Genomic DNA, 25,369 nt, shown 5'->3' on the forward strand with positions numbered 1-25,369 from the left:
GCAAGTGAATGATATGCCTCAAAGAGTGATAACCAGAACACCCCTGCAAAGGATCTCAGTCAGCACTTTGTTGAGTGAAAAGTGACTCATGAAAGCTCATTCCCGGCCACAAATTTAGTTAAGTCTATAAGGTGCTATTGGACTCTTCCTGCTGTTTTCTACTGCTACAAACAAACTTACCCATCTTGGAATCTCATGGTATTGATAGGAATTGTTTCGCTGATATTTTATAATGATATATGATACACTTAAAGAGTCATTATCATTCTTGATCACCCTTGTTAGGCTTAAACTGTAATTAGGTTAGATCAAACAAGACTGGGAGGTTAATCAGGGAACTTTATGCTTCCGACAGATAGATAAATTATCATTTTGTAGAAGCCCATCCAAAAATACAGCCAACAAGTTATTGATCGTGCTCTACAGTCCTGATTGCTACCCCCACCCTGCACCCTCCTTTTATATATGAAGAAGGGTTTTATTTGACTGCTTCAAGGCATCTAATTTAGGTAGTGTTTTGGAGAAATATGCAGAGAGTCTTTTTTCTTTTTCTTTTTGCAAAAGCATGAAACAAGACATAAAGATTCCTATAAAGTTCTTATTAGCTCTCATAAAACTCAGTGCATACTTAGACCTACTAAAACTCTTAGCAGCAAATTTCATTAGTTTCAGATACTGAATGCCACAGTTTGTTAAATATAAAAATGATGTTGTTCTAGTTCAGGAAGAAAGGATTTAGCCTTTATCTCTCAAGGGACGCAGGCAAGAAAAAGAATAATATCCTTTCTGAATTCTCAAGCACTGGAGGTTTGCAGTGTAGTAACTTAAAAAGTGCTCATTCTTTTGCTTTTAATTTCCTGGAATGGATTCCTTAGGTTTTCACCTAGGTTTACCTTTAATTCCGTTAGGATTGCCCTACCTTCCAGCATCTCTGTATATCTGCTTCTCAGATTGTGCCCAGGCTATCTATTTTCCTGTTTGTTGGCCCACCAGAGCAACTTGTTGGCCACTGCATGAAGCAGGATGCTGTATGAGATGGACCACCAGCTCGATCTAGCAGGCCTCTGCTGTTTTCTAATGACTATGTTCTACAATTCCTTCTGAACTCAGGATCTTTTCTTTCTGGAACCTATGCTTCCAGCAACTCTGTATGTTTGGTGTGTTTTGAATTCCTGTAATAATATGCTGAATTTTTTTTAATGTGGGTATTCAGTATAAAGTTAAACTGAGACAAACATTTAGACTGCATTTCTCAGATTAAATTATGAAACAAATGGAGATAGTGACAGATTTTATTTTCCTGGGCTCCAAGATCACTGCAGATGGGGACTGCAGCAAAGAAATTAAAAGACGCTTGCTCCTGGGGAGGAACGCTATGGCAAATCTAGACAGCATCCTAAAAAGCAGAGACATCACCTTGCCAACAAAAGTGCGTTTAGTCAAGGCTATGGTCTTCCCAGTTGCAATGTATGGCTGCGAAAGTTGGACCATAAGGAAGGCCGAGCGTCAAAGAATTGAGGCTTTTGAACTCTGGTGCTGGAGAAGACTCTTGCGAGTCCCTTGGACTGCAAGGCGAACAAACCGGTCAGTCCTAGAGGAGATCAGCCCTGACTGTTCTTTAGAAGGCCAGATACTGAAGATGAAACTCAAATACTTTGGCCACCTCATGAGAAGGAAGGACTCCCTGGAGAAGAGCCTAATGCTGGGAGCGATCAAGGGCAAAAGAAGAAGGGGACGACAGAGAATGAGGTGGATGGATGGAGTCACCGAAGCAGTAGGTGCAAACTTAAATGGACTCCGGGGAATGGTGGAGGACAGGGAGGCCTGGAGGATCATTGTCCATGGGGTCGCGATGGGTCGAACACGACTTCGCACATAACAACAACAACAAGTGTATATGTCGCTAAGGAGTACTACAGTATCACCTATATGTATAGTTTATTGCTAATGGGCAGCTTCTAAAAGACAACAGCATTAAGGGAAAATTCACCAATTGCAAATGTGGCCAGCATTACCACTTACTTCATATCCCCTCCAAAATGCTGGGTTTGTTATCCAAAGAGGCAGTCTTCTGATTGTTTGGGAGAAACTAGCTTTTAAGGAGGCAAAGCAAGAGGGAGTTGTTCTCCACCAATGGTTATACGCATTGTTCCTTCAAGAGAACTCTTAAAATAAACTAGGCTAGGTTTGTTTGTTTGTTTATTTTTGAATCTGTATCCCACCCATCCCGACTAGTGTCGGCTTCGGGCAGCTCACAGATAAAACAATAAAACCCCCATAAATACAATACAACATTAAAATATTCCCCATCCCCACAATTAAAACTAGTATCAGAAAACGAATATCAAGATGGTGACAGAAATAAGAAAAAAAGACACACACCCCTATCATCGCTGCTTCGGCCTCAAGCCACTACTGTAGCTCTTGATGGTATTGCAACCTTTGTGATTATCCTGGTGTCAGATCTAGCACCTAGAATTTAGCATAGAACAGAACCCCCAGATTGTAATGTTGGGCATCCCTCCCCGGACTCAATTAAATGCCTGGCAGAAGAGCTGTGTCTTGCAGGCCCTGCGGAACCCTGTTAGTTCCATCAGGGCCCTTAGCACTTCCAGAGCATGTTCCACCAAGTTGAGGCCAGGTCCAAAAAGGTCTTGGCCCTGGTCTTGGGAGCCTGGATTTTTACTCCCACATGGGAGCTGAAGTGGAGAGATTCTGCCATGCTATGGATGTCTTGAGGGCCCGGAACAACCAGTAGGCTCATACCTGCAGAGTGAAGAGCCCTGAGAGAGCATAGGCAGACAAGTGGTCCCTCAGATTGGTAGGACCCAAGCTGTGTATAGCCTTAAAGGTCCAAACCAAAACCTTGAATTTGATCCAGAAACAAACTGGCAACCAGTGCAGTTATCTCAGCACAAGCTGGATGTGAGCCCTCCAAGATGTTCTAGTGAGGATCCTTGCAGCTGTATTCTGTATTAGCTGCAATTTCTGGGTCAGGGACAAGGGTAGGCCAGCGCAGAGTGACTTACAGTAGTCTAACCTAGATTGCATGGATTGCATGGATCACTGTGGCCAAGTGATCCAAGGACAGGTAGGGTGCTAGTAGCCACGCCTGGAGCAGATGGAAGAATGCCGTCTACGCTACCTTCATGGTTTGAGCCTTCATAGAAAGGAAGGCATCAAAGATCACACCCAAATTCCTGGCAGCTGGTGCCAGTAACACACATACAGTAACCAGTAATACACATACAAACACACTGAAATCACACACAAGGCTAGCTAAGAGAAAATCAAGGAGGAATGGGGAGATAGCAGTTTGGGAAAGGCTTTCAGTTACCAGTCTTGAAGACTGAGGTTAAACCCAGCATTTCACAGGAAGAAAGCCTTCATGCAAGTGGGGGTGTATGGAGGATCCAAGAATACACAAACCCTACTATGGAGCAGAATGGCATATTTTATAGGGCAAAATTCTCCTTGACATTTACCACATGGACACTGTTGTTCCTGGCTGCAGCCTGCTAGTTGAGCCAGGGCAAGTTGCCCCACTTCTTCTTACATGGAGGAGCCCTAGGCTTGGTGCACCTTGTCCGTCCTGGATTTGTACTTTCACATGGGAGCCAAGGTGGAGAGATTCTGCCATGCTATGGAGTGATGTGGGTCCGGGACATTTCAATTTTTAAAAAAGAATGTTTTAAAAAGCACCATATGGGGCATTTTTTGTCCCTTCTGGGATGTCATAGTTGGGGGAGGAGCTGGATCAGGACATCCTGACTCTTCCCCTGCCACATATGTCTGTCCTGACATAGGCCTCCATGTTCCCTTGCCATGAGGCAATGGAGGGCCTGAGTTGGGCCGCGCCTGGGATGGCCCCAGATCCGCATTGACATCAAGTCAAAGTGGGAATTTGCCTGGCAACCAGACAAGCAGTAAGGCAAGGCAAATTCCCAGTAAAGAGATGGTCCCTGAGGCTATCTGACATATTAGCTCTGAAAAAAAAAAATACTTGATGGGTTTTCTGGAGATGGACAATAATCTAGGAGAAGCTTGATGAGTTTACTTGAGAGAAACTGTAGGTGTAAATGGTGCTTGATGTGAATACCAGATAGAGAAACCGACCAGGTTTGGTGAATAGTGTTAAGGATTGCTTAATTAGGGTAAATGGGTGAGGGGTCTGAGTCTTGATGGAATTAAATCAAAACCCCTGACCCTGCTTGAGGCCGTTTGACTTCCCTGGGGCTAGGAGTCCTAAATGGAAATTTACACATACTGACCTGTCTTGGACTCTAGTTATATTCCAGTGTGTATCCATGTGTAAATCAAGAATCAAGGTGATCAAAGAGAGGCAAAGAAAAGTGAATTATAGGTATTGGAGGGGAGGAAAGATGTTGCAAGTCCACTGAGGATTCTGTCAGCCAGCTTCAAATTCTGGAAGGCGGGTCAGGAAAAAAGAAGGAGGGAAGGAGAGAGTAATAGGGAGAAAGTGATATTGAACTGCCTGTTCATGCAGTGACAAAGTGCCCAAGGTGAAGATTCAAAAAATCCCTCTTTTGTTTAGCTGCTTGAAAAACTGGTGCGAAGGAGCTAAAACTTGTTCTCCTACCATACTGATACATGATGCGCTCTGTTTGTTTCATCATTTAGAATTTTATACACAGGTTTTTCCTATATTTCAGAACATTCAGGCCATTCAATATCATTCCCACTCCCTCCCCCCTCCCTATTCCTCCTTCCACTGTTTCTCAAAATATCCCTTTAAATTTTGCTATGGGGGAAAAGGAGATATAGAGGAGCAGTATGGTGTAGAGTCAGAATTCTGCAGAGGAAATTTCCTCTCTTCCATCTGTAAATATCTGCTGTAGAATCCAAACCATTGGTAGAGATGCCTTCTTAGGCCTATTTTTCACTATTGTATTTCTTCTGATCCAAAACGTATGTCACAAATTTACAGGGACCAGAAGGAGTTAACCAAAATGTATTTTGAAGCTGCCCTGCAAAACTATTTCAGGTTATCATAAAAGCCACAATACATCTCTACTCTTCCAGCAAATCTACCTGTCTTGGAATATCCTTCATTTCACAATGTAAAGTGAAACAGACAATGTGCTTAGCATAGTGACGTATCTTGTATTTGCTATAATTTCAGCATAACTTAAGGTTAGAAGTTGGTGCCCATATAAGAATGATTTATTTAAATCAAGGCTTTGTAATGCTGTGGAGATAAAAGAAACTGTCAAGGATTTTTCTATGGATTGTGCCAGTACTGAATCAATACTGCCAAATGTTTGATTCTCTGGCATGTGTTCTATGCACAGGTCTAAACTAACATCTGGCATAGATTGATTTGTAGCCGTGTTCAGGTGTTTGAGAACAGTTCTTTTCCAAGCAGAAAGAAAATGCAGATTCAAGACAATCTTAAGGAACAACAGAATTATGGCAGTCTTTCCAACTGTTCATTTGCTCTGAAACCACCCTTATTTTTATGGCGCCAAGAAATACTGGCAGAGTGACTAGAATTGCACTAAAGGAAGATAACTGCCCTGCCTCCTCCATTATCACTGCAGCACTCTGTCCTCCCTCCCAACTATGTTCTTGTGTGTCAGAGTAGGGAACGAATTGGAAGTCTGCAGCAGGAGGAAGGAATCCGCCAACATCTCCTGTCCTTTGCAGAAGGCAGATCTTTTCCACTGAAGGAGATGCTGCTGTGCCAATGGGATGGTAGTTGAGATTTCCAGACTCCTTGCTGATTCCTAAAATACTTTATTGGACTATTCACTGAAATCAAATATATCAATCAAGATCACCAGCTCTGAAAGCCTCATATAGAGAAGTGGGGGAAGGGAAAAATGAAATGTTGTTATTCTAATTGTGAGTAAATATTATCGTATCATGAGTGGGACATGTAATTTAATAATAATAATAATAATAATAATAAAACAAATAATAATTTAATGAAAGTGAACCAATCAAACAATGTAAGCCTTCATGCATCAAACAGGAGTTGATGCCCAGCATGGATATGGAAGTGAACATGCTTAATGAATATAGGAAACTGATTTGATTCACTTTATTGAAGGGTGGCACAGCACCAATATTGCCTCTAACAAACCATGCTGTCACTCTCTCTTTGTGCATCCGTATGGTAAGCCAGTGCTCAGACCTTAGCATATGTTGTGTTCAGTGTGCTCTGACTTGGATGGCCCGGGCTAGCCTGATATCGCCAGATCTTAGAAGCTAATCAAAGTTGGCCCTGGTTAGTATATGGATAGGAGACCACCAAAGAAGTTTATAAAATTATGCATTGATTGGGAGGGGAAGAGAATTCTTTCTTCTCCAAAACACTAGAACTCAAGAGCATCAAATTAAGCTGATAGGCAGTAGATTCAGGATGCACAAAACATCCTGAATCACTCTAAGCATAGAGTGATTCACAGCCAGAGGATGTAGTGATGGCCACAAGAATCAGCTTTAAAAGAAGATGGATTCATGGCAGAGAGTAACTACTAGCTATGGTGCCTAAGAGGAACTTCCACTTTCCAAGGCACTAAACCTCTGAAACCCAGAGAAAGGAGGCAGCCTCTGGAGAAGGTCTCAGTCTTTATGCTGTGTCATTGATCCATCAGAGGAACCAGATGACCATTGTGTGTGAGACAGGATGCTGGACTAGATGGACCACTGGTCTGATCCAGCAGGACTCTTCTTATGTTTTTAAATCAAGGATTGGTATACTGAAGTAGCTGTGACTTGATGAGACTTTTCACCACCAGTGTTCAGCTGTTAGACTTCACCCTTAAGCATTTCAGTGCACAGCAAAAACTGTGGGAGATGTCCACAGGAATGTTAGGCAACTCATTGTGGTTGCCTGCAGAGAAGCAGTAGACATTGCAAGGATCTGATCCTGTATCATGCACATATAGCCTTAAGCTATATTAAGCACATATAGCTTTAAGCTAAATTAACTGGGGATAACCAAAGATAAAAAGTGGACATTACACCTCACTGGTAACTGACTGTCCACAAATGAAGACAAAAAGTAGTTTCCGTCATAGGTGAATTAAGAGGAGGCTGTTTGTGAAGAATTTCAGGAACTCTGCATTTTTTATGATTGCAGTTTTTCAATGACCACCTAAGGACAATTAAATGAATGTGAAAAGTACTTAATCTCTCATAATTTGATGGGGAGAATGTTCATGCAGAATGTATTTATTCATTAACTTCAGTTATATTCCACTTCTCTCCTCAGTCATGGTCCATTGTGGCTTACATAATGCTCCTTTCCTCCATTTTATCCACACAACAACCCTGTGAGGGAGGTTAGGCTAAAAGTGCATGACTGGTCACCCAACAAGCTTCTCTGGCAGAATGGGGATTTTAATCTGAGTTTCCCAGATGTTAATCTGACACTCTTAGGACAGCACCTCACAGAATTTCCAGTGTGTGTGTGTACTAATACCCATTTCTAGTTTAATTCCAAAGAAAAGAGAGTGGCTCTTTAAGCAACCAAGCTGCAGCACATACTGACAGGGTTTATTGGTATTCTGTTCTTTTCAAAGGGACGGAGAATCGAGATCGCTGGCTGCGCTGAAGAGCTGTCACATTCTCAGTGCTGGAGAGGTGTAGTGCTAGTGAATGGAAGCAGCCGTTGAGCTCTCTCTCTGCACGGTTAAAAACAATGAATCAAATGAATGCTCTACTTTAAGGCTTATATAGACTCACACAAATCTGAGAGCCTCTCAGTTTCTAGAGTCTTAAATATTCCTGCAAGAGAAGCAGTAGCAGAAGTCCAAGCAGAAAGGACGGATTTCTAACCGGGTGCTCTAGCCTAACTCCTTGTGGAATTGTGCGCTGTCCAGAGTGCTGGAACATGAACCAGACGGCGACTGTGTCCCATCATGTCAAGTGTCAGCCTTCCAAGTCAATCAAGGTATGGACAATTCATTATTGTTGAGGGTGGACAGGAAAGGTTATGCGGTATGTTTTAATTCTGGAAGAAACTGTGATGTCTTTGCTGGGCTTCCCAGAGTCCCATTAGATGGTTTTGGAGTACAAGATGAGTTTTGAATGTTTGCATTTAGATTTGTTTGAATGATCCTTGCATTCTCTTTCCCAGTGGTCAGTTTAGTGTAGAGGGGTCAGTTAGGTTTCTTGGAATTTTAGTGACTGGGAATTAATATTATTATGTTTGGCAAGGTTGGCAGTAGTTTATGCAGTAAAAGAAAAAACAAATAGTTAAAGGAGCTCCTTAGCACTGGGCTGGCAACCTGTTTGATTATTTCCTTTCACTTCATGTGTCTGTGTACCATGTAAAATGCCCAGGCACTGGGCTACTAGATTCTTGTCAATCAGTTGAATCTGAAGGCCAGATCAATTGTATGCATAGATATGTGAGCCAGGCTGAAATGAAATGGAGCACAGTTGGCTTTCTGGTGGCTTGTTAATTGAAAATGTTTCAGGTTGCTGGGATAGCAAGAGGTGCAGTGGAAAGCTGAGGTTTTTATTGATGGCCCTGTCATTTTGTAGACAGTCTTGACTGGTGGGGATTGATCAGTAAACAATGTGAAATAAGCTCTCTCATCATTTTGTGTTCACCTTACTCTACATTTAAACCACATCCATAGGTCTTAGATGTGTGACAGATGATAGACATGTTCATTATTGTGGAGGGGGGAGGCAGGGGGAACATTCTGCTGATTTTCTACTTGTCTTTTACAGAAAGGTGTGTGTATTGGAAGTGATTTTTTACTTGGGGTTCAGCTATTTGATATTATGAGGAAGCCTACACAAATGTCTCTTTTCTTGTCAAAGAAAAAGAACAATTATACAATGCTTTTTTTCTTGATTATGTTATGGAATCTCTCTTTTCCAAACATTTTATGTATTTACAATACAAATGTTGAGAGTTTCCTTGTGGAATACCTAGTCTGCAAAATTCTGATGAAGTATAAAAATGCAAAGAAGCACTAACTTATTTGGGGATTTTTCCTGCTGAACACAGTGGAACTTTATTTCAAGTAAATCGACAGTGGATTGAGCTGTAAATGATGGTGCAAAGTCTAGAGGCTTTGTCTGTTCTGTGCAATAGTTAAAATCTGTTTTCTTTAAAGAAATGAAATGAATGATCTCCATGTTATGACAGCAAGAGAAAAAATAACAGTGCTAAAAGTAATTAAGCTTTATACAGTTTGTAGATCTGAGCAGGATGTAGAAAATGTGACTTCACATCCTTCATGGGTAAACAGGCTATGTTTCAATTTGAGGAATGCATAAAGTATGTGTTCCTGGCAGATAGAAATGAAAGATTATGGCTGTAATGATTGGCCACAGGAGTTTAATGGCATCTCTGATGCCTAAATGATCAGTTATGTCCTGTTTGTACATGAAAGGAAACATATCCTATGGTCTCCATTTGGCCCTCTTCAGAACATTTTGTAGTCTTAAATCAACTTCAGTTGCTCTCAAGAGTCTGCAGTCCTAACTAAGGACTAAGTAAAGAATGTGCAATGCAGAGGGTACCTATATTGTATCCACTACAGCCAAGACTAATGGCTCCCTGACAGCACCAGTTATTAAATGCATTAGACTACATACCTAAAAGAAAAGACTAAACTTATTGTAATGACACTAAAGCTAGTTAATATCCTGCAGGTAGAACAGAGGACAGATTTTCAACAGTATTTGGATGCAAACCCATTTGTGTTCTGTCATCTTTATAACAATATCCAAGCTAAAGGGTTTGATTTTCTATTCCTTGTTATTATGTCAGGTGTATTAAGTGCTTCAAAAACATTTCAGGATACTGCAGTGCTAAGCAAATGGTTGCAGCAGGCTGACAGAAGTATGAAGTTAGGATACAGGCTGCTTCCATTGCTGAGTGACATGTTGTCTTAGTGGTAATTTCACTGGGAAAAGAAATGAGAGGAAAAAGGGCTGACCAAATTTCAGCAATCAAGTTGAACATACTGTGACAGCAACAGATTTGTTTACAAGAAACAGCATGTGGGTCTGGGGATGTGAAGGGACATGGCAAGAAGAAAGGCCTATGACAAGACGGATAGTAACTCTAGGCGGGCAGAAGTCTGATCACGATTTGGTTGCTGGTGGGGCAGCTGGAGCTCAGGTCATGTTTCTCCTCAATTTCTGGATCCCTTCCTGGATTCTTCTCCTGTGGGGTCCAGACTGCATGTTTTCTCATGTTCCTAAAGGTCTTATGTTTATGGATATAATTTTCATAGCAGGAATGTTGCAGCATAACAGAAACACCCTGGGTTGGATCAAAAGGGCTATGACCAAAGCTCTGCTTAAGTAACAGATCTTCCCTGCTCCCCTTTCCAGCCTTGTATACTTCTTAGAAGTGTGTCTCCTGGGCCAAAGGACCCTCAGCAGCAGTATGAAAAATGATGAGTGTTGACAATAGGAAGGGGAAGTGGGCCATCCTTAATCCCATTCTTTTTTGGTGAGTGGAAGTGACCTCCTGTTTATAGAAAATAGATCTTGGATCCAGTTAGTATCTATATTTCCAGTAAAATAGAGAAGAATAATCTGTATTTAGATTATGGTCTAGGCTTTGTTATGTATTTTGCGAAAGTGTTAGGGTGCATTTACTTACTTTAAGGGAATACGTGTCATCTACAAGGTAGGAATGAATTCTATGTGACAGCAATAAGAGATGGTGAACATCTAGGATATTAAAAAAAATTCTGTTGCATATATTGTATATTTTTGTCATTTTTATTTGGTGAATTTAAAAAAATGAAGTTCTGTGTGTTGTTCTATCTTAAGCAAAAATGCTGAAAATATGTGAAGTTGTTTCTTATAATCTGTTCTTGTATGAGGGGCAATCACTTGGCTGGAGATATATGCTTTCCATACAGGAAGTCCCAGCCTCAGTCTTCTACCATCACCAAGGATTTCCAGTAGAAGGGCTGGGAAAGAGATTCTTTCTGAGACCTGGAAGAGCTAGCTGCAGTTAAGGTAAGAAGGTATTATCCCAGTTAGGGTCATTGATTTAGATCTGTAAAAGATAGGTTCCTGTACATCTATCTGCCTGTCAGTCTGTCTATCTACCCATTTTCTAACTACTGATTTTTTTTTACTTGTCTAGCAAGGTGTATGGCTCTACATACGTAAAATAAAAATAAATCACTTTTTTTTAAAGAGGATTTTCTGTCCTTTTAATATATGTGTCATAATTCTAGGGTTCTAAGAGCTCCTTATTTTTTTAAATGGAGTGAAGAAGACTCATAAATTTTTAAGTTTTCTTTACATAAAACCCCCGTTTCCTAATAAAAGACTCCCTTCACTTCACAGCTTTTTCTGAGACACTTACAAATCTTCCCACCAAGCAGGTCTCTGAATAATGATTTTTCACTTAGATCTGTAAAAAAAAAAACAAACCAAAAAACTTTTTAGGGCCTGGCTGGGAATGCTAAATGCTTCCCTTATTTCTCTTTCATTACAACCTTGACTTCAGAAGCTACCCCTTGGGCAAAAAGCTTGTTTCTATTCTTTACACTGTTGGCTCATCTTGTAACGCTGCAAGTAAATTAGATCCTGTGGCAGAATTTCACCACTATCCTGAACAGCTATGCTTTACTAATAGCAAAATGAAAACTTTGTGTCACAAAGGAGAGAGCTGCTAAAGCTGTGCTTGTGTTGTTTCAAAAAATTGAGCCATTTGGTCTTGCTAAATTCAACAACTATTCATCTCTTGACCACAACTGTGAAAAAATCCAAGAAGTTGTGAATATAATCTGCACAACGATATCATTTTCCTTCTGATTTTCACTGTTAAATTTGCCTGGTAGAAATGACAACATGCTAAGGACTTGCTTATGATTTTGTGACAACTTTTGTGTGTCTTTTGATTTTTAAACTACTCCATATAGAATGTGGGTTGATGGTCCACACAGAAGTGACTGGGTACTTGTCTGGCGTAGATGTGCAGTCATTTTACTAAGGATTTTACTAAGGATAGTTTAAGGAGCAGGGTACCTGTTTGGAAGATAGAAGCTACAAGTCTCCTTATTCGGATTTTTTAAACAAATGACTCTGACTCTTCTGTATGGGATCCTCAATGGTTCTTGTAGCTGCTTGATATTCAGATATTTCTAGAACAGTTGGATGTTCAGGGTTTCAGACTCTGGAAGTCTAAACATGTGAGGAATTCAAACCCATTTTGATCTTGGCCAATCACCATTATCTTTAACTGCTCCTGCGGAGTGGATAAAATAAAGGAGTAAGGGCTAAAGGGGAGGAGATAGGGCAGGCTCTGTCCGGGAGAAAAGCTTTGTGGCTCCTGATTGGGCCCTCCGGGTGTCACTTGAGGGCCAAGCAGCCAATGGGAAGCCCCGCGAAGGCTTGCCTGGGCTGGCCGGGGAGTTGCAGCTCAGAGGAAGAAGCCTTCTCCAGCGGTAAGTCCTTCGGCCAGCTTCCCCTCGCCCAGGGAGCCTTCTGCCGGACCCTGGGACAGGCTCACCTGCCGCTGGGCCTGGCAGAAGGCCGCATAGCCCGCCGCCACCGTCCTGAGCCTTCTGCTGGGCCCTCAGGCAGCCGAGCCTGCCCCTGGGCTCGCCAGTAGGCCGCAAAGCCCGCTGCCGCTGTCCCGAGCCTTCTGCTGGGCCCTCGGGCAGCCGGACCTGCCCCTGCGCCCGTCAGAAGGCCACAAAGTAAGTCCCCTTTCATGCCACCTACCTGACTCCGTTCCTGCCTTCTTCCCAGCATTCCCTTTATCCTTCCTTCCTTCCTTCCTTCCTTCCTTCCTTCCTTCCTTCCTTCCTTCCTTCCTTCCTTCCTTCCTTCCTTCCTCCCTCTCTCTCTCTCTCCTATCTGCCTCTTTCTCAATACCTGTTTCTCTCCCTCTTCTTCTGTCTCTCTCTTCCTCCCTTTCTTTCTGTCTTTCTTTCTGTCTCTCTTTCTCCCTTTCCTCCTTCCTTCCCCCCATCCCTCCACCTACCCACCATGCTAGCACCCACTTTATTTTGGCCACAGCGGGCTTAATATCTAGTCAAAATATATAGTAGTGAACTCAGTTGGTTTATCATTCTACCAGTAGAAATGTCAGTAGGGACATTGCTTTGCTGTAGCTATAGACCAGGAATGCAGAAGCTGCCATTTAGGTGAGTTCTGTAGTTTGTAGTTGGTGGATTCCTGAAAATCAAGATCTGTACCTGGCTGGTTTCTGGAAATCTAGCTTCCTTAGTTGTTGTACAAACATTGCTTCTAATGAGAGCAGAGAAGGAAAATTATTTGAATTCTGTACCATTGTATAGGTAGATGAAAAGATGAATCTCTCATTTGAATTGCTGGTAGTGTAATAGTTTGCTGCTTTTGCAACACTGTTCAGTGGATGAAATCATATCTATTATTATTATTTTAATTAATTAAATTAATTAATATACCACGCTCCTGGGTTGTTTATTATTGTTGTTACTACTACTACTACTACTACTACTACTACTACTACTACTACTACTACTACTACTACTACTACTACTACTACTACTACTACTACTACTACTACTACTACTACTTAAAGCCCTGTGGGGGGCATAGGGCGATAGGCGGTCCCTCAGGTATGTGGGTCCCAACCCGCGTGAGGCCTTAAAGGTTAAAACCAAAACCTTGAACCAGATCTGGACAGCAATCAACCACCAATTTTGACAGCTCAGGGCTGTGAACATCATACTCTTATGACCAGAACTGAAACTACTAGGCAGAAATATTTTATAAGCTCTTAATGCTCAAATGCTGTATAGGTATGTATATTTCCACTCAATCATAACTCTTCAGCATTGTCAAATATTTTGGAACTTAGTTATAAGTGGATGAAAAAATAGGATTTCAATAAATGTTGGGTCCTCGAGTTTTTAAAAAAGAGCTTGATGCCAAAGAATCAAGGAATGAGGGCAAGGCCCTGTCCCAGAAGGGACTGTGGCTGGCTCCCATCTTGAAATAGTTGCTGCTAAAGGAGTGGAACAACCTGAGGTAATAGCATTGGAAGGGGCAGAAATAAATGTGGCCATTTTGATGGATGGCCATTGTGAATGTGACTCTCCATAGCCCCTAGAGTGAGTAGCACTAGTCTGGTGTATTGATGAAAGCTGTTTCATGAATACAAATTTCAGATATTTGAACCTAGAATTTATTTTCATGAAAGCTAAAAATTCCCCAGATTAATATTTCTTACATTAAATTGGAAACACTTCTTGCATGCTGCTGACAATGGATTTCTTTTTAGTTCCTACGGTTTGAAAAAGATGTACATTTATCCTGGAGTCTCACCTTTCTGTTACATGGAACAGTGCCTTACATGACGGTGGGTGGTGCAGTTCAGTTGTATTTTAAAAAATTACAGAGATGTCTTAAAAACCCAGTGAGCACTTAAGATGCTACGTTCTTTTATTCTGACATGGTATCTTTTTGTGGTCAAGCATGTGTATGGGTCTATCTCTGTGTGCATATCTCATAATTCCATGATTCTGTTTTGTTAGCATGATTCTGTTTGTTTGGAGGTTACTCCAAATTCCTGCCACTTTTAAAAATAAACTGACAAGACCATTACTGAAACAGTGAACACTGAAACAACTGATGTTGGTTTCTGAGAGGTAATCTGATAGCTTGGTCCATTAAGAATTATTCCATATACCACACTATGAATGTAACAAACCACTAATAAGAGCTACTGATATCTAAGGGAAATACTGCCTGATTCATTAGCATGCTAATACTTTTATCTAGACTTTAATGTACTCTTTGTCCCAACAGTTACCCAATTCCCTGCTGAGGCTTTCAGCCTTGAGTAATTAGGCTTTTCTCCTACCACTCATTGTCACTGCCTTACAAGTGTACTTTAATATTGCATAAAGGATTTTCAGTTGTTTTTTTCCCGCTATGAGAGAAAAGCCTTAATATTACATAGTGTCCAGCAGCATATGTTAAGAAAAGGCAAGAAAATTAAACACATAAAACATCCCGCTCTTGGACTGCCTAAGCGTACATCTGTATCTCAGTGGTAACTCTCTGGGCTAGATCCAGACAAAAGCAGCCATTTCTAGCAATTGATGCAGATCCTCCTCATGTCATTTCTTAGGGTCCCCTATCCCTCCAGATCAGGATTTCATGGATCGTATTGCTCTGTAGTGGGAGGGAGGTGGTAGGGAAGTTCCATTTCACCGTAAGTCCGATATTGGAGAATGTTTCAGCTTCCCAATTGGTTCAAATCAATTAGTCCTTCTTTTTGACTTGCTTCCAGCTACCTTGGATGGTCTATACCAGTGGTCCCCAACCACAGGGCCGTGGACAGGTGCCAGGCAGCGAAGTCCTTGGCACCGGGCCATGGCTCCCTCTCCCCCCCCCGCAGTGAGAAACTTCCCAGGCCGCAAGCAAATCGGCTGCCAAAGCAGCCGATTAGCTTGCATCCCAGCAAGCTTCTTTTTGCTGGGGGAGGGGGGAGAGGGAAGTGCAGCCGCCAGCACAAACGCGCATGCAGGTCCGCGCATGGGCTGCCATGCATGCGCAGCGCCCAGATCGCCCTCCCCCCCACCGGTCCGCAGCCTGAAAAAGGTTGTGGACCACTGGTCTATACTAAACCTCATCATAAGATACATGGACATTTATGCTAAGGAAATACCTCCCAACCAGTAGGAATATGTATGACACTGGTGCCATATAGGCTACAGCTGAATGGTTATCAGCTTAAGAAGGATATTGTATAAACTGGGTCGTTTTTCTGTCAGCTTTTCAATACCACTTTTTTGGTCATACTATGCAAACATAGTGGGAAAGATTGGAAGATTTATAGACACGTGGGGACATCATTATAGGTTTTTATTTTAAGAACATTGTTACTAAATTGTGTTCCCCAGCACTTACAGAGCTAAAAAAACTACGTACATGAGGAAAAGATTGTAAAAGTCTGGAATGTATCTAAAGTGTTGATAAATATAAAAATGGGGGGGGGGGTTACTGCTTCAAAAATGTTATAAAGCTCTCCAATATTTTATAGATTGCCTCAAGATGACTCAGTGGATCCTTTACAAAGGGATACAGAAAAAGAAACAGCATGTAAAACTAGCTGAGGAAGGGACGCACAGAGGAAGTAAAAAAACTTCCTGTAAATAACTTGAGCGGATGGCTCACTTCCAGTATGTCTATTTCCAAATGATATGGTATACCTGATCTTCTAGAAATCGATACTGCAACATATTGAACTTCCTGCCCCAACTTGTAAATCCTGTATTTAGCATTTAGCCACATGTAAATGTTCCTGTTGATAGTATAATGTCCATATATATGATGTCCTGGATTAGTGGATGATTCCTCATGCAAGAGCAGGCCCTCATAACACTAAATAATTTTTCTATAGACCAAAGTGGCACGTTTAAGACCCACAAAGTGTAATTCTGGGCTCAGGTTTTCATATGCATGCCATCTGCCAGTGTGAAACTTGACTATTTCTAACTCATAGCTGGATATAATTATTCTGAAATGTTACCTATGACTTCAGAATTGCATGTTCTGAAGGATGTATAGTTGGCACATATGCAATTACCTATACTAGGATTGAACTACATGCTCTGTGAGCTTTGCAATAGACATTAATAGTTTTTAGATTAATGATACGGTTCAAAAAGGGTACTTTCAAGCAGGTAGGCACCAAATGTATTTGAAAGTTATAATAAGCCTTATTTAAGGTCAGTTGTTCCTTGGAATATAATCATGGCTGAATTTTCCATTCACAAATAATTGTTATGACTGAGAAATGTTGATATTAGGATTGTTTTTATTTTTAGGGGGGGGGGGGAGGTGGAAGCCTAAAGGATATGGTAGTATATTTCACTTTCCATAAGATTCTTATGAGATACTATTTTGAGGTTTATTATGTTCTAATACTAGATTATTTGTTTTCCAAGTTCAATGCTTGTGCATTCGGCTACTGTAGCAATTTTCTTACAAGAAAGCTTTATATGTAACCATTAGATTTGTCTGTGGGCTGGTTCACATGGCTATTTTTATGTCTTAAAGTTTATATGTACTTTAGATGAATTCAGTTTGTACCTTCTCATGCTTTGGTTCAAATAATTTTTGAAGATTTAGCAAGGACTTCAGCCTTGAGCATGGAGGATGAGGTTAGAAGATAGAGTAGCAGAAAGTAAGGATGGGTGAGTGGTTATGGGATTGCTATTTAGGTTAGGCGGTGAAGCAGAGAGACAGCAGAGACATGTCTACCCATTTTAATTTGTGTGTTGCATTGTCCTTTTGTGTGTATTAAGTTTTATCATGTCATTTTCAATTTATGGCAACCATGTGAATTAAGGATCCTCCCAGTCTCAGTCTCTCTTTTTAAACTAAGATTAGACGAATGCACACCCTAATTCTCAATAAACACAGAATCCTATCAGTTGCTCTCCTGCTTTATTCTGTATTCCTAGCCTGAGTTTTCTGACACTATTTGATTCTCCTTCCCCCCTCGCTTAAGACACCTATGATTATCAGTACTTCTTACGATGATGCGTGATCCATTTCTTTCTCCATACGTGCAAACAAGCTTTTAGTTTCTTCCTCTTCCACATCTGTGGCAGAATGGTGGTTAGGTTGATATGCTTTTCATGATTGGTATTATTTATTCCGATTTTGCATTAAACCTTGTTTTTAAATGGTGTAATCTGCCTGGAGTCTAAGTAAGAAAGTAAATGACAAATAAAAGAGTCTGTGCTTGTCTTGTTTCTGAAAATGATCTACGGATTATGCCAATTCCAGTAACGGACACCAGGTTGGACCCTTGGAATGCTGGGAACTGAAATTCCTCACAACAAGAGGAACCAAACAGCTGTGAAAAAGTGCAGGAAAACACAGCAACAGCTGTTGTTGTTTATTCCTCCCCATCAGACTCCCCACTTTGTAGTTTAGAACAAGTTAATAATAATGTATACAAGTGTTATGTTCCCCTGAAAATAATGTAAAATATGGTACCCTTCTTATCTCACTCTTTCACTAAAGGGCCTTCTGGTCACCAGAAATACAGAGTCAGAGACTGATACTCCATTCTTTTTCAAACTACATTACAGAGTTAGTGAATTAAGCAACCTTTACATGCAAGTTTATGGGAGTCTGAGCTCAGAGATAGGGGAAAAAATAGGGTCCTAATTTAATATTGCATGGAGATGAGAAAGCTCTCCCCCAGAAAAATGAAAGAATTATGGGAGAGACCCAAGGGCTGTTCAGAATGAGAGCAATGCAGCGTTTTGTATGTGATGTCTCTGCTGCAGCTGTAAAGTCCAATTGTGAGTTGATAATGGCTGCACTTGGAGGAGCTCATTAAAAGGTTTAAAAATGCCAGGATATCTTTCGCCTTCATATATGAGTTTGATTTGTGGTGGCATGTGAGTCTTAAACATTTGATGCCTTTATTTTCACATAAATGATTTTGAGGGAGTTGATAGCAGTTTGCCAGAGTGCACGAATTGCATTTTGAGAGCTGTGTTTTGCTGCAGATCCTTATAGGTGGTATAAGTTTGCATAGCATTGTTAAAACAATAAACTTTCCCTTTTAGTTATTCCTTTGCAGAGGAATATCCCCAGAAGTTCAGTATTATCACTTTACCACTGGGAGGGTGGAATAGAAACCAAATAATTAAATATTAAATATTAAATTAAAAACACATTTATTTTCTGTGAAATAATCTAAACAGTGATTAATATTGTATAGGTCATGGAGAATAACTTAATCTAATTTCTTCTTCAAATCCATGTAACCTATCTCAACTGCAGACTTTGCTACACTGCAGCTTGAACATATTTGCTATTGACTAGTTGTCTTTGACTGTCCACTCAGTCAAGAAATACAGTCCTGTTGGAAGGTATTGTTTGTCTGCTGTCATCATAAAGTCAACAAAATTGCAGTTGTGTGCTTCATCTGAAGGAGGAATTCAGAATTTTTAATGGTATAGAACTATTGTTCAGATGCATTGATCTGTATTCTAAAACTCCACTCATCAAAGTTGGGGATGTTTCTCCAACAGACAAGTAGGCTATAGACTGCTCTACATATCTAGCCGTGGAGATAAAAGGGAGAAAGTGATCAAGAGGTCCAACCCTGATATAACCTATACAATCTTAGTTACAATTAGTAGTTACTACTCCAGTTGTTTCCTAGCAATTATTTCTCAGCTTGTGAATAGCATCTGAGCATTCTGCTGTCATCCCAGTTATCCCTCAAACCCTTTTGTTTCTCACCTTTATTTAAAAATCTCCTTTCTTGAAAACATTTAAAATATCCAACCATACTTCAGAAATTGGACTAAATGGACTAAATGGATATTCTTGGGAGTGACGGGAAATAAATTGAAATAATAATAATAAATCAAGCACTTGTTGGCATTGCTGGGAACATTCTTAAGAGACCATCAAGGTATATGAGGAGGTAGAACTGGACTGTTGGTGATGGAGAAACTTGAATAGTATCTACATTTCAAGAAATCTCGTAGGTTCCTTATATTAATTAAATGAATGAAGTTCTCATTTGAATCCAGTTTGGGTTTCTAAATTAAATGTTCTTTTGGTATGGAAGTCATGGAAATCATCAGACTTGGCAATTGAGAGTTGAAGTTTAACATTCTGAAATTTAGCAGCTAAGGTTATTCTGCATGACTGATAGCTAGGGAAAAGGGAGGTTCTTCTAATTATTTCAGAAAGACCCTTAAAAGTCCTTTTGAGATTTAAATAGAAAGCTAGTATGGTGTAGTGGTTAGAGTGTTGGGCTACGATTAGACAAATTCCCACTCTGACATGTAAACCTGTTAGGTGAGCCAGCCATGCTGTTATTAGTCTAAGAAACTGTGTTGTAGTGAGGATGACAGTGCATGCTGCCTTGAGGACAAAGGAAATTAATACATAAAATAGTATATTATTGACAGTTTGGTCTAGAAGAATAAGGTCTGTCTATGATGTTTTAATGGTGATTTGATACAGGAATATAATTCCTTGATATTGCAGCTATTGAAAAATATTAATATGTGAACATGTCAGTGGGAAATAGAATCCTTTACTATATCATGGCAATATATAACCTATAAAAATCTCTTGCCCCTTCACTGTTCTGACCAATGGGTTTGGCACTAGAATGAACACCTTTTATGCTTCTATGACCAACCAAACCTTACTAGTCCTCAACATCTAGCTTTTATCATTGCAACCTTAGCTGTACAGAAAACAAAAACAACAAAAGGAAATGAGAAACATTTTTGTTTTAAAATTCAGTTCCTGGTAACTAGACTAGGCAGGCATAGAGGTAATTGGGATACAGCAAGAAAACACAGAAGGCTAAGAATGCTATCAGTCAGGACACTGAGATCCTGGCAGACAAAGTTTAGAAAGCAGGCCAAAACAGAAGTGAGGATGGAAGATGGGGATGGAAGAAGCCCCTTGCATCATAGCTTGCCCAACCTTTTCTGGAGGCTTGTTAAAGATTCAGAACAGAAACTCATGCTATAAACTGTCCAGTAATTCAAGTCAGAAGTGTTCAGCCAGGACCTTCTAAGTGGGCAGTAAGCAGGGTTGCCAGGCCGCCACCCCCTGTGACCACTGGTGGAAGATGGGAGGAGGGGAGGTGGGTGCAATAACTGCACATTTGGTGTCACTTGCCCTTAATGTTACTAACTTTAAGTTAGTAATTATCAAATGTAATCAGTGTTCTAGTTGTGGCAGATTGTATTCAGGGGGAAAACTTCAATAATAAGATTTGGTATATTAAATGTTTGCCCCTATCAGACATTATGCCATAATATTCCTCAGCATTGTGTAAGAATGTGAAAGCTGGACAATGAAGAAAGGTGACTTGAAAAAAGGTCATTCATTAGAAATAGAGAAGAGTTTTACAGATACTGTGGACCGCCAAAAGGGAAATAAGTGGGTTCTAAATCAAATCAGGCCCAAACTCTTCCCTAGAGCCAAAATGACTTAACTGTGGGTGATGTGCTTTGTTCGTATTAAGAGAAGACAAGAGTCATTGGGAAAGACAATAATAAGACAACCTTTATGAGATGAATCAAGGAAGCCATGGCCTTCAGTTTGCAAGACCAGAGAAACAATAGGATATTTGGGAAGTCAAAAGGTCTCCATATGTTGGAAGTAATCTGATGGCAATTAACATACATTAACTAACATTTGTATCAAGTAATGATAAAATTCTTATATTTCGTATATTTTCAACAAATGTTCTAAATTCTGTTTGGAATGGGATAGAGTTACTGAAGTTATTTAAAAATTTATAGTGGTATTTTTCAAAATGTACTGCTCCCTGTGTAGCTGTATTTTACTATGATATATTATGAAGTATCTGGGACTGTGTCCCTATAAGACATTGTCACCTAAGCTGTGCTGAAATGATCGATGTGGGCTTGACTCTATGAGCAAGGCTAAGTCTGTTGCTTTTTACATTTCCTGCGTTCATGTTGATAAATGGGCTTGAAGGTCTGGGTGCCTAAAAGAAGTTTGGAAATCACTTTGAAAGTACAGAATTCACAGCGTACAACCTGCAGTATCTGGCGCCTCACAAGATTAGGACTAGCATTTGTTAAAAGTTGCCATATTAATTTCAAATCACCTAGTAATTTAAGCAGTGCAATGACAAGCTGAAAAAGTAAATCTCCAAAATCAATAACAGTGAGTCTTGCTTTGATCTATATTTTGTTTGCACCCCCAACAGACCTAGACCAGGACAGAATAGTAATCTAATATGGATGCTGCAATGGCCTGTTTTGTGATTACAGGGTTGGCAGTTTCCAGATAAAAATTTAATTACATTATGAAAGAACCTTAGGACAACACATCTTCCAGCATGCCTATAGAGCTTGTACCATGCTCCCTTGTGTGTATGGTGTCTTCCATAAACAAATGGCTTCAGAGGTTCATTTTTTATTGAAGACTATTTCAGGCATTGGCTATGGATCAAAAACAAACAAACCTGCTAAAAGCTGTAGAAAGGTTGTGTGCTCGTAAGACAACATGGCTAATCCCTGGTTCCACATGATGTTGGTGCCAGCCTGGGCCTGGCATGCTTTAGGGCCTCTTTTGCCCCAGGCCAAAGGAATGTGGATATTTTCATATTCCCTTTTCTGCCCCGGATATCAACGGGGCCTATCACAGGCCTGGCCTGTGTGGATAGGGAAGAGTTGGGCCTCTCAGACCTGGCTCCTCACCCTTCTACAGCATCTTTTAAGAGACAAAAAATGGCCCAGTCAGATCTGTGGTACTTTGCAGTGACAAAGGGCTGACTGGGCATTTTTTTCTTTGCAGGAAGGTGGGATTGCATTGTCATGCAAGCTCACATTCCTGCAAAGAAAAAAACACACACACACACCTGCCACTGTGGAGTGTAGTGGGACCCCTTTGCCTTGGCTGCTACATGTGGAAGCAATAATCCAGGGCTGACTGGGTACGGTGGGGAAAATTGTCCCCTGTGAGGACCCAGGAAATGGTGGAGCTAATGGCCCCATTGCAAACTCCTGGTGGTAGTAAAGCACGGCCATCTTCATGCAGAATCTGTCTGGGACAAATTTTTGATTGTACATTCTTAGGATGCTGCAGTTAGTTCTTTCCCTTTCAGCAGGGATTTATATGGCTGAAGTATATTCTCTCAGATTAATACTTCTCTATGGCCCATTATGCACAGAGTGGAAGGTCCGCATTCTGGCTGGAATGGTGGCAGCTAAAATCACCAATTATGCATGCTGCAGGCGGCAACCGGGCACAGAGTCAAAGTATGCCGCCGAAAAAGCCGCGTTAGCGAGATGCGGAAGAAAGTGGAGATTCCCGGGACCAGGGTGCAACCAGAAGCGGCTCCGGAGTAGCTGCGTGCATAATCGGATACTCTGGGTTTTGCCGCCATTGCATTCCGTCCCATGCATAAGCGGTTTGCTTCGCTTCTTCCTCCTCTGCGTTCTCCATGCTGCCGTTTCAGTGGCCGTGCATAATAGGCCTATGTGTAACCCATGTTCAATTTGCAGTACAGCTATGTTGAACTTGGCCTTTACAAGTCACTTGTTCCAATCCCCCAGATTTAGGTAGATTTGGTCAACCCAAAGGTCGTGTTTGCCCCAGGCCTTGCCAGACGCAGTAGCTCTGAGGAATCCTTTGTCATTTTCTAAGTGGTGCCTCATGGTTTTCACCAAGGTTACGTATCCCTGAGCTCCATTATATCCACACGGATCTTACCAGTACCTGTTTTGTTCTCTGCTTAAATTTGTTTTGAGTTCTGGTTTGCTTGAAAGAAATCAAACTGTAGTTGTGGTTCTGATGGAATGACAATGGCCCATTATGCACGGAGGGGAAGGTCCGCATTCGGGGTGGAATGGCGTCGCCTAAAATCACCGATAACGCACAGTGCCGACTGCAACCGGCTGCAGATTCGGTGCAGGCCGTCGAAAAAGCCGCGTTAGCGAAACGCGGAAGAAAGCGGAGCTTCCGGGCGACCAGGGCACAACCAGAAGCGGCGCCGGAGTCGCTGCGTTACACTGAGTTTTGCCGCAGTTGCATCCCGCCCTGTGCGTAAGCGGTTTGCTTCGCTTCTTCCCCCTCCTCGTTTTCCATGTTACCCGAAATCGCCGTTTCGGCGGCCATGCATAATGGGTCAATATAAGGCTTGCTTTGAGAGTCTCTTATTAGGCTTCCATGCATTAGGGGAAGAGAGAGAGAGAGAGAGAGAGAGAGAGAGAGACCCAAGCTTGTTCACATAGGAAAAAATTATTTGTCATTATGCCTGAACCATAAAGTTGAATCCAGATCTTAGTAGTCGTGTATAAGAAATCTATATTTTAACCTTGAATATCAGTAAGGTCAAAAGGAACTTATAATGCCTTTAAATTTCTCCTTTTAGAGATGCATTACTTTCTGGTCCCTGTAAAGGCCTTTTTTCTCATCTTAATCTAAACCCATTAAAGTGGTTTAGAAGCTCGGAAATGACAGACTAATGGCTTTTGTTGCGTACTTTATTCAAATATCAATAATTACACATGTTGCCCTTTGAATTAAAAGGACAATGGTAAAGAACAAAGAAATCAGAATTGAATTATTTGGCTAACTCATTTTTAGAAAGCAGCCTGTGTTTTCTGGTGTAATTATTTCACCAATGCAGTATTTACTGTAGATCATTTTATTTTAGCATATAACATGGATAGAAAGATAGATATAAGAAGACAACCCAGAAGGATCAGATCAAAGATACAACTGGATGAACACCAACAATAACTATTTTAAGATTGCCAGGCCAAGTTAAGCAACCAACCGGATGGCTGTGGGCAGGGATATTGAAGGTGGGTACCATAACACCAACATTGCTACATCACTTCCAGGTAAAACCTTATAGTAACAAACGGTAGTTCTAGGAATTGTCTGTAGTTTTACCATATTTCTGGCAGTTTCCGGAGCTACTCTTTGTCACTGTCAGGTCATACCTGGAAGTGATGTAGATACATCAATTATTGCACTGTTGATGCCCCCTCCCCTCCAGTTACTGCTTGGATAGAGCAACGGTGAACAATGCAGCTTGCCAGATGTTCTCAGACAGGGCATGTAAGTCACACCTTTCCTCAACTGCTGTTCCTCAGCACTTAGAAATAGTAAATATAGGTCTTCAGTCAGAATAGTTCTTATAAGTTTCTAGAAATATTTACTTATTGCTACTAATTTAGCACTCATGGAAAATATTTTTTCCCCAGTCTGAGTTAAAAGAAATGCTCCTCTTGGTCAGACATGTCAGTGGTTCATTATGAGCACAAATCATAAATTTTAACACCACTGGTGAATTCAATTTAAATTTTTAGTGGCATTCCAAAGATGACCATGACCACAATTATTTGCTGGCTCGTATAGTGTGGCACTGTCTGCATGCAGTATCATTTTATGCACTGGATGCAGCATTTACACAGGGCTTACACATTAGATAGTTAAAGACTAATGGAAAATAACAATATTGCTTCAGTCTGTGTGCACTGGATTCAGTTATTGCACACGACCTATACATGTAATACCTAACACATAGATGTTCAATCAGCCAGGAGATAATGGAGGCACATTTGGTATCTCACTGTCTTCAAGACATATATTATTTCAACTGAAAACAGGGTTAATATTACATTGAAAATTAGTTAATCTCTTTTGCCATTTATGATTTTCCAGCAGATTATACCATGTAGGTTATCTCTGACTGGTGCAATTCTTGACAGAATTTTATTGAACAATACCAGATGGTATATATAGGAAGAGGGAATGCCCTACTACAAAGCAGATTTCAGATCACAAACTATTACAGCTTTTCTTGTCCTCTAAAGAAAAGGGCTTCAAAGCAAAGAAGTAATTAAAAAAATAGAATGGATTT

General features: G+C 40.8%; 1 protein-coding gene across 3 annotated transcripts in view; it reads left to right on the forward strand.

The window, feature by feature from the left end:
- The window catches only part of DPP10 (dipeptidyl peptidase like 10), a 950,123-nt gene that overhangs the window by 218,865 nt on the left and 705,889 nt on the right, over positions 1–25,369 (forward strand). For all 3 annotated transcript variants that reach the window (XM_077320279.1, XM_077320280.1, XM_077320278.1), the window contains one exon: positions 7,551–7,921. In XM_077320279.1, the coding sequence (XP_077176394.1) occupies positions 7,862–7,921 (60 nt within the window). In that variant the 5' untranslated portion in view covers positions 7,551–7,861. The remainder of the gene's footprint in view (positions 1–7,550; positions 7,922–25,369) is intronic.

Source organism: Paroedura picta, chromosome 2 (assembly GCF_049243985.1).
Source record: "Paroedura picta isolate Pp20150507F chromosome 2, Ppicta_v3.0, whole genome shotgun sequence".
Taxonomy (NCBI): domain Eukaryota; kingdom Metazoa; phylum Chordata; class Lepidosauria; order Squamata; family Gekkonidae; genus Paroedura; species Paroedura picta.